Genomic DNA, 12,496 nt, shown 5'->3' with positions numbered 1-12,496 from the left:
GAAAGCTAAATATTACAGGAACAAAATTAAAGAGTTTCATATGACATCTCCACTCTCTTAGGTGGAAGTAATTTTAATTTTTTAAAAACAGCATCAATTTGTGACCTTTACCTTATTAAACCCATTAAAAGTCCACCTAAGAACAAACAAAAGCTTGCGATATATTCAATTTAAGTAGATAAACATGATTTTATTACTATATTATCATTATATCCCTGCTAAAAGCTGAAAGTGTAGTGACAGTAAGCTAGGTGGAAGTTAAAAGATAACCTTTACCTTTTAAAAATAACACTGAAGTTTTACAGTAAAAATGAAACTACTAAAAGTAAAACAAAGCCAAACAAAGAAATCAGACTTACTTTGGGTTATCTAAGTCATACACCACTCGATCTATGATATCACTCTGATGTATTAGCCTCTCAATATCTTGGGCAATTTTTGTCCTGAAATCATAAAAGAGACATTTGACCAAAATCCGCTGATATATGCCAAGGCACAACTTTCTCCAAATCAAGTTTTGGATAAAAATAAAGTATAAAACTATAAAAATTTCTTAAAGATGACCATTCCTCTATATATATTTTGTGTATGAAAAAATTATCGCTGTATAACAAGACAAAAGTCAGTATTTTTAAAGTCTGAGTTCAAGAAAATAACCATGTAGAATACAGTTACAAGCCCAATAGTTTTTTAAAATCTTGAATGTCTATTATGCCTTGTTTCATAGAAATTGTGTGGACCCACTTTAGCCCTTAGGCAAATAATTTTGTATACATAATAGTAGCATTATCAGAAGCAGCAGAGATCTGAAAAGCCAGAGAGTATATAAGAAAGAGATTTTTAAAACCCACCCTCACTGGTATGTGGCTAAAATGCAGTTGGGAACTGGCCTGCACATTCTGCAGAGTCCATTCTCTCTTCTACAGCTGGAGAGGAAATGTGCAGGGGAGGCAAACACTTGTGTCGGGAAGCGGAAGGCGGTCCCTGCAGCTCCAGGATTCTCTAGGCCTGACCTTCCCCTGACTCAGTCCAACAAAATAGACACCAACTTACTGGAAAATTCCTAAAATCCCTGCCACTGTCCTAGAAGATTCAGCCACACAGAGACACCACAATCTTCCCATTAATATTCAAGCCAAGGAACCCAACAGTCACCAAAAGTGGTACCAAACTGTAGCTGAAACAGAATAGATCTGGATCAGTAAGCCAGGTGCCTGGAACTGCAGGTAGGTTGGTCACGAAAGCCATGGTGGGAAGGTGCCTGCTGGTGTTAGTTAATACATAGCTACTTCTCAGAGTAGAGTAGTTAGTCTGAGAGGGATGTTTCAAGATCCCCAGGGATGCTTGAAACCGCAGATAGTACCTAACCCTACATGAGTTTTCTCCTGTACATACATACCTAGGATAAAGTTTAGTGTATAAATTAGGCACAGTAAGAGACTGACAACAACTCATAATAGCTGCAGCTGTGCTTTTTGAAGGCCATTCCAGCACTCCAAGAAGCCAGCTGTCTCTGGATGGTGCAGTCTGTGATACAAGCAGGAGGTGGCAAGGAACAGGCCCGCTCCCACACACCCTTCCCAGCAGTCAGTCCCTTCCTGATGCTCTGTGATTCCATGACGTGGTCAGGTGTATTATGCTGGCTCATTGGAATAAGTAATGAGCTTAGAAAAGAAACAAACTAAGCTCCAAAGGACAATTTCAAAACAATGTAAAATTCCCAACACAGGATAAAAATTACAGTAACTTTAATCCATAGTAGTTTTCTTTCTAAATACCCAGTTTTTAAGTGTGCCTCATATTTTGACAATGGTCTTGTTTAGAAGAAGGCATCTGCAGCTCACCTTTGTACACCATAAGGCCTTTCTAAAATAGGCTCTTTGAATGGAGGCGGAATGTGACCAAAATAATCAGGATAAGCCACCTCTGAATATTCTGGGACAGACTTCGTGTTTTTCACAATCTCAATGTAGAGGTCTGAGTCGTGGAGTGTTGGTCCATCAGCGACTTCAACTGACACTTGTTCCACTGATGAAGCAGACTCAGTATCTTCGTCATCCTCGATTTCGACTCCAGTGCAGCAAAGCTTCCCCAGCTGAACTGTTCTTCCCTCAAACAGAACATTTCCACAAGCAGCCACGTGTGGGCACGCTTTAGAGCACGTAACCACGGTAAGAGGGAGGCTGTAGTCCTTCTTCATTCCTGCAGTAAAACCTGGAGCTGTTTGAGAAGGAATATTCTGCAATGTAATTCGGTCCAAGGCCTTCACAATATCATTGTTTAAGCCATGGACTGATGAAATAGTTCTATTTTGATCACCTAGCGGTTGCTGTAATGTTCTGTCATTATCTTTAATATCTTCTTTTGTCAGATCCATAAAGCTAGGTTTCTTATCACCTTCATCTCCTAGGGGAGACACATTCTCCTTCATTACGACTCCTTTTCTGAAATTGCCTGAGTTCCCAGCTGCTTCCTCTCCTGCTGTCGGCACAACAATTGGACCACGCACTTTTCCCTCAAATACTAAAGGCTTTGGTTCTTTGGAGATTAAGTCATAGTCCTTTGAAAATAAAAAATATGTTTAATCTTTTATCTCTAAATATTAAAATGTATTAACAAAACTAAGGCCATATTCATTTTATATTCTGCTTCAGAAACCTAAAATTTTAAAGATGGATAAAACAGTATATTTTAATTTTGCTAACAAAAGACACAGTATAGGGGAGGGGCAAAAGTAGGTTTATAATTGTTCGTATGGAAAATAATACAATAATTAATAAATAATAATACAATAAACTCTGTGTTTCACATACTCACAACTGTAAATCTATTTTTGCCCCATCTTGTATTTAACTACAACAAAATTCATTACACTTATTTTACTTTTTCTATTACAAAAATAATGCCTATATATAACAAAAACATGAGAAACTTAGAAAAGTAAAAACACATCAAAAGCCTCTTAAAGAAAACACAAATTGTTATTCTCTAATTCAACAAATATTTACACGTGTCTGTTCTGTGCCAAGCACTGTTTCAGGAACTTAAGACCCATCACTTGAAAAACAGAAAACAACTCTTCCCTTTTGCAGCTTACATTCTTCTAAGGACAAAGGAGAGAGGACTGTCCATACAAGTAATAAACATGATATAAATATATCTCATGGAATATTAGAAGGATAAAGTGTTAATGGCAAAAAAGAGCGGGGTGGGGTGGTGGGTGCTGGGTAGAGGGGAGGAAAGTGGGGGAAAATAGGGACACCTGTAATAGTATCAACAATAAAAATAAAGAAAAAAATAAACAGGTACCAGGAAAATAACTAAAATTAATTTAACTACATTAATATTTTTTAAAACCTTTTAAGTCTTAGAGATGAAGACAATATCTTCATAATGATAAAAAGTTCAAAAGGAAATCAATTTACATTCATATATACTGAATAATAAGCCTCAAGACATATTTAAAAAACTGATAGACCTGCTAAAAGAGAGACACAATCACAGAAATTTCTAAAATATTTTGCACAGTAATTGACAGCATAGGAATAAAACTCCATAAAAACAGAAAAGAAGTTTTCAACACGATTAATAATCTTTTCCTAATAGACATATAACCACAGGAGACAAGGACACAAGAAATCGTAACAAAACTTGACCATATTTAAAACTATAAAATAAGCCTCAAAAATGTGAAAGAATTATAAGAATAAAGAACTGTGTCCTCTTATCCTACAACAATATGCTAGAAATCAATAAAAAATGGAAATTAAAAAGCCAGCTTTAACATTACCAATGAATCAAAGAAAAAAAATAATGAAAATAAAGTTTCAAAACAAAAATTATAAAAATGCTGAAAATCAATACTTATGTGATATAGCTAAAACAGTAATTAGAATAAAATTTATCACCTAAAAATGTAAATGTTAGAAAAGAAAGGCTGAAAAGAACTAGATGCCTATCTTAACATGATAATATACACAAAAATAAAATTTATAAAAGAACAAAAATTGAAAAAATCAAGACATGGCAGCTTAGAAATATGGGAATTAACTTCAAAAACATGCTAAAAGTGACTGTAGGAAATATCAGGTGGGAACGAGACAATAGTTTCCCTCATTAAACTACACAAAATTATTTGGCTCTTAAAACTCTGCCCACATATAACTTTAATAAAAATTTAAAACTGCCCTAACCAATTTGGCTCAGTGAATAGAGCATCAGCCAGTGGACAGAAGGGTCTTGGGTTCAATTCTCATCAAGGGCACGTACCTCTGCTACAAGCTCTATCTCCACTTGGGGCACATGCAGGAGGCAAGCAATCTATGTTTCTCTCTGTATGTCTCTCCCTCTCCCTTCCACTCTCTCTAAAAATCAATGAAAAAATATCCTCAGGTGAGGATTAACAAAAAAAAAAAATTTTTAATAAAAATTTAAAACCAAGTTAAAAAGAAGGGAAAAAAGAAATAAAAATAAAACAGAACAAAAGTTCATATGGTAGATATCATCATGCTACCACAGATATATGAAAAATGAGCTGTGAAAATGCTGAATTTTGACACCTCCCATATTCTGCCATCAAGAAACAAAAGCAAATAAAACTATAATTGTCATTATGAATAAATAATCATGGTCTTTAAAACATGGTAAGTTCTCCTCAAAAGTCTGTTGATAATTACTTTAATAATTCCATATGTTGCCTTCAAATGCATTCATTTTGCCTCCCTCTGGCTATGAATAAAAGACTTAGCCCATCTGGACACAAAGTGGGTGGTGTCCAGGACTCAAACACACACATCAAGTAATTTTCACCTTCCCTAGTTGATGTTGAAAATCACATGCAAATCAAAGAGGAAAACATCATAATATTAATTTCATTTATGTTTACTATCCCATGATCTGCCAGTGTTTGGTATGATGATGGCTGAAAAAACCTTTCAAACACTTCCTATCTAGAACCAACCAATATAGTTCTTTCTAATATATTTGTATTCATTTTAGAGAGAAAGGAAGGGAGATGGAGGGAGAGAGAGAGAGACAGAAACATTGATTGGATGAACTGAGTTGGCAACCGGGGAATGTGCCCTGACCAGGAATCAAACAGGTGACCTTTTGCTATACAGGATGACGCCTAACCAACTGAGCCACACCGGCCAGGGCTCCAACCAATATTTTTAATTCTCAAAAGTATATCATTTAAATACCACTGCCTATATGTACTTCGAACACAGACATCAAAAAATAGAGACTCAGCAGCTCTCAACCTGTGGGTCGAGACCCCTTTGGTGGTCGAACGACCCTTTCACAGGGGTCACCTAAAACCATCCTGCATATCAGATATTTACATTACGATTCATAACAGTAGCAACATTACAGTTATGAAGTAGCAACAAAAATAATTTTATGGTTGGGTCACAACATGAGGAACTGTATTTAAAGGGCCAGAAGGTTGAGAACCACTGCCTTAGTTGAACAAAACTGATACAAAGACTTTAAAATAAGATTTTTGAAATACCACTTCAAAGAATATTTTTAAAGAGTAAAAAACTATGTCAATTAAAGTGATAAACCAAAGTGATGAAAAAATTAAAAATCTAGTCCAACAGTTAAATGAGCTAGTTCCCTCATTTTATAGATAAGCAATTTATACCCAGAATGTTAAAGTAATTGTCCAATGTCACTCAGAAATGCAATGCTACTTTCATTTTTTAGAAATGAAAATAGTGATTATATACCTAAGGGAGGGGGAAACACTATTTTATAAAAACCAGTTAAGATGCTGAGTTTTCTATATTTATACCTGAAAATCATCAACAAGCTCAGGGAAAAGGTGTTCATACATTTTAAGTTCTTCTATCGTTCGTCCTGGTTCTTGCTGGGGTTTTAGTTTGTTAATATCTGTTTCAATATCATCATTCTGAAATAATAAAAATGGCATGTCACCAGTTAAGAAAAACCTAAAATTACAGAATACATTTCAGATTTAAAGTTTTCCAAATTATTAATTACATATAATTAGAGAATAATCGCTGAACAAAGGGTGTGTTAATTTTACCGTAAATTAAAATTTGCTTGTATTTTTGGGTTGTTGCTGTTTTGTTTTGGTTGTTTTGTTTTTGCCTAAGGTTATTCTACAATAATATGGTATTTGGGTTGAAGATAGAAAAACTAGAGTGAAGATCAAGACGAAAATATGCTCCCCTAATCTCCCTAACTGCCATCATTTTGCTCATATTAAAGGGCACAAAAACTAAATTGAAAAACATTAAATATATGATTGTGTTGGTGATAATCAAACTAATGTTTATTGAGCATTGAAAATATGTGAAACAGCCCTGACCGGTTTGGCTCAGTGGATAGAGCGTCGGCCTGCGGACTGAAAGATCCCAGGTTCGATTCCGGTCAAGGGCATGTACCTTGGTTGCGGGCACATCCCCAGTAGGAGGTGTGCAGGAGGCAGCTGATCGATGTTTCTCTCTCATCGATGTTTCTAACTCTCTATTCCTCGCCCTTCCTCTCTGTAAAAAAATCAATAAAATATTTTTTTTTAAAATAAAGAAAATATGTGAAACACTAGCTAAGGATTTTACATATATCATCTAATGTAATCTCCGAAGAGCACTCTGAAGGAATAGTATTATTACTTCCACTTAACTGAGAAGGAAATGGGTACAGAGAGGTTAAGTGGCTTGCTCAGAATTACCCAGCGTGCCAATAGAGTAGTCAGTGACTCAGAGTCGGCACAATGCACTGCCGCAGGAGAGACTCATGACTACCATGCACTCTATGTTCTATGGTCAGCAAAGTGCCCTTAGAAAAGCTCAGTGTCACTATTCACTCTGTTTTTTCAGGGAAAAGAAAAGGAGTGGAAAACAGCCAGAAGTGATTTCTGTAACCCTTTGGGAAAGAAGAGGATATGGTTAAAGGAGACGTATGGCCTCAGAGAAAGAGGGTATGTATCCAGGAGCAATGTGATCTGTATCTGTTCAAAGAGCTAATGAATGTACAGCATGATGGGAAGACAAGTGCCAGTTTACCTACTATCTAGGCTAGTCTCTAGGCCCTCGACAACTCTGGTCTCACACAAACGCAAGCTCATTATTATCTTCATTGATGACTAAAAAGAGGTAACTGACTATTAATTTTCAATTGGTATTTGTTTTTAATTTTGCATTTATCTACCACATAGTTAACTGCTTATTTTTCTGCCTTAGTCTACTATGCTTCGATCCTTAAAATGTCTTATATACACGTACCTGACTATATACATTTCCTATCAATAAGCAATTTAAAAGAAAAAACATACTATGTATTTCTCATTCAGGAATTTAGCTATAACTTGTATAACCAATAAAAAGATTTTTTCCATTGCCATAAATAATAAAGTCTGGTTTTACTTAAAGAGTATCATGTTAATTATTGTATCAATATTACTTTAATATGTAATTTCATACATCTTAAATTATGCATTGATGAATCAAAAATATATAATTTTCTTTATTAGTATCTAATAAAGTAGACAATGCTTTCAAAATAACAAAAAAATTACAGAGGCATTACTTTTTTCTGTTTACTAGATCAATATTCAATATTATCTTGTGAAAATATAGCCTTACAAATAGTGGCTCTGTACTTAAAAAAAAAAAATTTGCCTGTAAATAGTATTAAATCTTCCAATCCATAAACATGTTATATCTACCCATTTCTTCAGATCATCTAGGAGGAGTTCTTCAACCAGTGTTTTGTGATTGTCAAGATATAAACTTTTGTATATATTGTATAAGATATTTACCCAATTAATGATCTGATGCTATTGTAAATGGTACTTTAAAGTGTTTTATCATTTCCTACATCTTCATTGATAATGCATATAAATATAATTTTAATATATTATTTTATATTTACATACAGAATAAAAACTTTTTAATATTGAAATGAATGTCTGTAAAACAGGCATAGTGAAGAAAGAATGCATTAACCCTTTTCAGACCAATGCATTCAAAGCAGCACTATTTTCTCTTTCAATAATTTACTGTCCATAGTCAGCCATGATAAAAAGATGTGCCTAGAACAAATTAATCTACCATTAACTATGTCCATTTATCCAATCTTTGTTTTACAACTGTGTATACAATTTATTAAGTAGACTGAAGACAGACATTTATACTAACCTTAAAATTTTGATCTAGGTCATCTTCATTTTCAGTTTCATTTTCAGCCTCTAAATCAATATCATCGTTGTCATCACTTTCATCTACTACGTCATCCACTGTGATACAAAATGTGCTATAAGTAAGTAGGTCAGAGGTAAGCATTCTACAACATGCACATCCAAAGGTAGAATGTTATGTTTATACATATACATAAAGTATTTCAATTATCAAAGGAAAGTTAAATTAAATTTCTTTTTTTTTTTTTAATATATTTTATTGATTTTTTACAGAGAGGAAGGGAGAGAGATAGAGAGCTAGAAACATTGATGGAAGAGAAACATCGATCAGCCGCCTCCTGCACATCTCCTACTGGGGATGTGCCCGCAACCCAGGTACATGCCCTTGACCGGAATCGAACCCGGGACCTTTCAGTCCGCAGGCCGACGCTCTATCCACTGAGCCAAACCGGTTTCGGCTAAATTAAATTTCTTATTAAAAATGTCTCTAAGGCTGTACCAGGTGTTGAAAAACCTATGAGATAAAGTGAAAGTGTTTTAAAATTTGGAAAAGCACTATAAAAGTGAATGAGCTTTTTGACTAATGTTTGTTTTTAAAAATTAATGTCTTTTAAAAAGTACCACCTGCATCTAGTGATTCTTTACAAAAAAAATAAAAATTAAAAAGTCTTAAGTTGCAACAGCCTGAATAAAGCAACTTGTTTCCTATTTTTGATAAATTTCAATAACCCATTTCATCCCTTTTACAATTCACTTCCCATTTATTTATTTCAGTGACTACCATGTACCATGTACTGTGCTGTGTGCTAGGAATTTTTTTAAAGATGTGGAGCTCAGGAGGTTAAAGAGCAGAAAAGAGTAAACAAGTAGAAGTTGTCTATCTTTAGGCATTTAATATCTAAGAAAATAGAAAAGTATTGAGGCTAACTCAATTCATTCATCAACCAATGTTAAATGCACACTTATTATGCCTCATGCAATCTAATGGATGCTGAGGATAAAATGAAGATGACAGTCTATCTTCACAAAACTAGCTGAGGAAGTTAAAAAAAATAATGAAGTTTGATGTTATGAAGCCTGATATGTGAGAAAATAACAGAAAACAGGAAAATGGTATTTTTCCTTCTACCTATGCAGTTGCTAATAGGATCTTCCCCTTACATGTCATCTCTGTCATTTTTTGCACTAGAAGTCAGATTTCCCTGTACATGTGATTATTCTAGACACTTGTATAAAGGACATTAAGAGGTATATCCTATCTCCCTCCCAGTGTTACTACCTATCATATCACAGACAAGTCTCACCAGTCTCCTGCCAGTTAAAATTAGCACTTAAACCCCATAATCCTACACTGAGATACAGAAGAGAAAGGGATTCCAATTGCTTTTTTTAAAATATATTTTTATTGATTTCAGAGAGGAAGGGAGAGAGAGAGAGAGAGAGAGAGAGAGAGAGAGAGAGAGAGAGAGAAACATCAATGATGAGAGAGAATCATTGATTGGCTGTCTCCTGCACACCCCCTACTGGGGGATCGAGCCCACAACCCCGGCATGTGCCCTTGACCAGAATAAAGCCGGGTCCCTTCAGTCCATAGGCTGACCCTCTATCCACTCAGCCAAACCAGCGAGGGCCCAACTGCTTTTTTATTGTCCCTCCAAATTGGACACTAACTCAACTTTGGAGTCAGAGATACTGCATTTCATATTAGGGTGAGTGAAAAGATGGCACTCTTCTTAATCTATTTATATTTCTGCCATGTTTTTTGCATGTTCTACGTTTATTTCATGAGAATTAGTTTTTAGATTCAGCACATATTTTCCTATATTTTTAAAGTCTGTTGGTAATTTTAAATGGAATGGGAAGAAAAAATAAAATAATTGCTTTTATTTAGCTACCTTACTCAAGTTCCCAGACTTGATTTTAGACTTTTAAAACTTTTAAAGGAAGTTTCTGAATAATCCATTTTAATATTTTGTGCAACTAAACTTTGTACTTTGTGTGGACTAAACTTGTACTTCAATAATTAAATATTCTAAAATAAGATCATAAAAGTGTACTCTGTGATAAATACCACTAATAAATCTGTGTCAAGAATAAAACTAATTATAACTACTCAATTCTCTTAAACCACTGATTTCAAATAATGCTTTTAAATATAAAAGAGGTACCCCCCCAAAAATTTTTTTCCCAAAAGAAGTGTTCAAGTGACAAGAAAATACCTCAGAAATTCTATTAGTAGTCTGGACAACTTTCTCTTTTCCATTTTTTTCTAGATCTTAGCAAAAAATTCTATTTTGTTCCCAAGATTAAAAATTTTAAACTCTTACTTTCTTTACTATGTACCCACAGTATTGTATGGAAAATGGCAAATAGTCAACTTCTGATAATTTCATATGTTTATAAAACATTTTTGATGACTGGGTTTTTTGGGGAGAGGGAGTTTTCTGATTAAGTATTTTTAACTTTAAAAAATGAAGTTCATGAAAAAGCTACAAATGAAAGTCAAATATAATTACTTATACATTTAATGTTTATATTCTTATACCTTGAAATGTTATATGAACTACCAAGTGATGGTCCTATATGATGCTTACGTTTTTTCAGTTCACATTTACATTTTTGTAACAAATCCCACCCACTTCCCTTCATTACTAGACCACAATTTCTTACATTTAAAGAAATATTTATTAACTAAATTACAATGTGAACATTTACTGTGTTCATTAAGACTTTCTTTTGCTGGAGAGTTGGATACAAAAAAAAAAAAGTCGACAGAGTCACACAATCCCAAGAACCACTGAAGGCCAGCCATGAGCATGTGGTCCTACCTTCAGGGGGTAAACTGTAGAGCTGAGCCACAGGTCCAGTCATAGGAATAACTGGCAATTGGAAATGGAAAGAACTTTTAATTGTTGGCAGTGGCAGACGATTTTTAGGAAAACACTTTCTCATTATCAGACTGGAGATGTTGACAAGAGGATCAAGGGTCCTGACTGCCAAACATTCCTGTTTTTAAAGAAAAAAAAGAATGTGCCTTTGGTGAGTTATTGAACCAATTTCACATTATTTCAGAAAGTAATATATTAATAATTTTTGAGAAAATATCACAAGAAAACAATATTTTAACATAATGTAATTATAAAATAGCTTTGACTCTTCAGAAGAACCTCATGTGGCAAATTTAGTAGTACTTTACCTTAAATATTTTAACTATGCAGAAATCAGTGCCATCTTTGGTACTAAAAGTCACCAAAGTACTAAGTAGTATCTATGATGGACATAGGCACATTTAGCTAGCTTAGCACTCAATTTTTTTAAAAAAATTAAGAAATATAGTAAGAAATAAAAAAGAACATGAACTTGGCTGACCCGTTCTCAGAATTTTATCAGTTATCATGCAATAGCACCTCGAATACGTTAGCTGTTCAACTATAAAAAATAGTCTGAATATCAGTTTTAAGTTTTAAGAGTTTAATCTGCTGTCCTAGTATCTAATCTTGAGAAGGTCTAATATACAGGGGATTTAAAACTGTATCATATATCATCATCATCATTATTGACATTTAGATGGCACTTTGATGCCCTGTAAAATTTTCAATACAAGTCTTCACATCAGACCTGTCAAAACAGATGAGAAATTAAGGCTCAGCAATGTTAAGTGGCATAACCAAAGTCATCCATTGCCTATATTAGAAATAATAAAAACAAGTGTATATGATTGATAAGAAAAAAAAAGCTAAGAGTAAACATAAAATGTGTGTTCTTATATCTTAACTACACTCAGGTAGAAAGAGATGGTCAGTTGTATAAAAGACCAAGAGGAACAGGCAGGATAATTGGCTGGAATTTTCAAAAGGACAGTTTTCTTTCTGATAATCACAGACTACTAAAAACAAAGGATTGTGTTGCAACATCCCTATCTCCCACAGCTGACAGTCTTCTACAGATGCCAGAACAAGTCTTATAAAGGTATTGTCAAGGAGGCTTAGTACAACAGCTGGCAGAACTAGGAACACTAACTCCAGGTTTCACTTTTGTACCTCCTCCATTTAAAATGCACTCTCCAGAGGAAGACACTGAGAACACTCACAAACAACAGAACTGCATTACCAGTTGTAAAGAATCCATAAATACCTTATGAGGGAAACCTGCAAAACTGAGTATAGCCAACTGCACATCTTAGACAGCATGGCTAAATGGTAGAAAATATGGCTACATGGATAGATTTATGTATCTTGCTTTTACCTGTGGGGATAAAATCTCACACTGCAGATATATGCATTAAGCACTTTCTCCAACTCAGTCTGTGGTCACATGTGAGAAATGCCT

The 12,496-nt window shown here is 34.4% G+C and overlaps 1 protein-coding gene across 5 annotated transcripts in view; it reads right to left on the bottom strand.

The window, feature by feature from the left end:
- AGTPBP1 (ATP/GTP binding carboxypeptidase 1) overlaps positions 1 to 12,496 on the bottom strand; it is a 107,389-nt gene that overhangs the window by 47,445 nt on the left and 47,448 nt on the right. For all 5 annotated transcript variants that reach the window (XM_070431412.1, XM_070431414.1, XM_070431413.1 and 2 more), the window contains 5 exons: positions 10,996 to 11,173; positions 8,169 to 8,266; positions 5,798 to 5,914; positions 1,845 to 2,560; positions 360 to 443 (listed from right to left, as the gene is read on the bottom strand). In XM_070431412.1, the coding sequence (XP_070287513.1) occupies positions 360 to 443; positions 1,845 to 2,560; positions 5,798 to 5,914; positions 8,169 to 8,266; positions 10,996 to 11,173 (1,193 nt within the window). The remainder of the gene's footprint in view (positions 1 to 359; positions 444 to 1,844; positions 2,561 to 5,797; positions 5,915 to 8,168; positions 8,267 to 10,995; positions 11,174 to 12,496) is intronic.

This window comes from Myotis yumanensis, unplaced genomic scaffold, assembly GCF_028538775.1.
Source record: "Myotis yumanensis isolate MYYU_CA2020_CCGP unplaced genomic scaffold, mMyoYum1.0.hap1 SCAF_12, whole genome shotgun sequence".
Lineage (NCBI taxonomy): Eukaryota > Metazoa > Chordata > Mammalia > Chiroptera > Vespertilionidae > Myotis > Myotis yumanensis.
The sequence above is the reverse complement of the archived record's forward strand: the minus strand, read 5'-3'. Positions and strand labels throughout refer to the sequence as shown.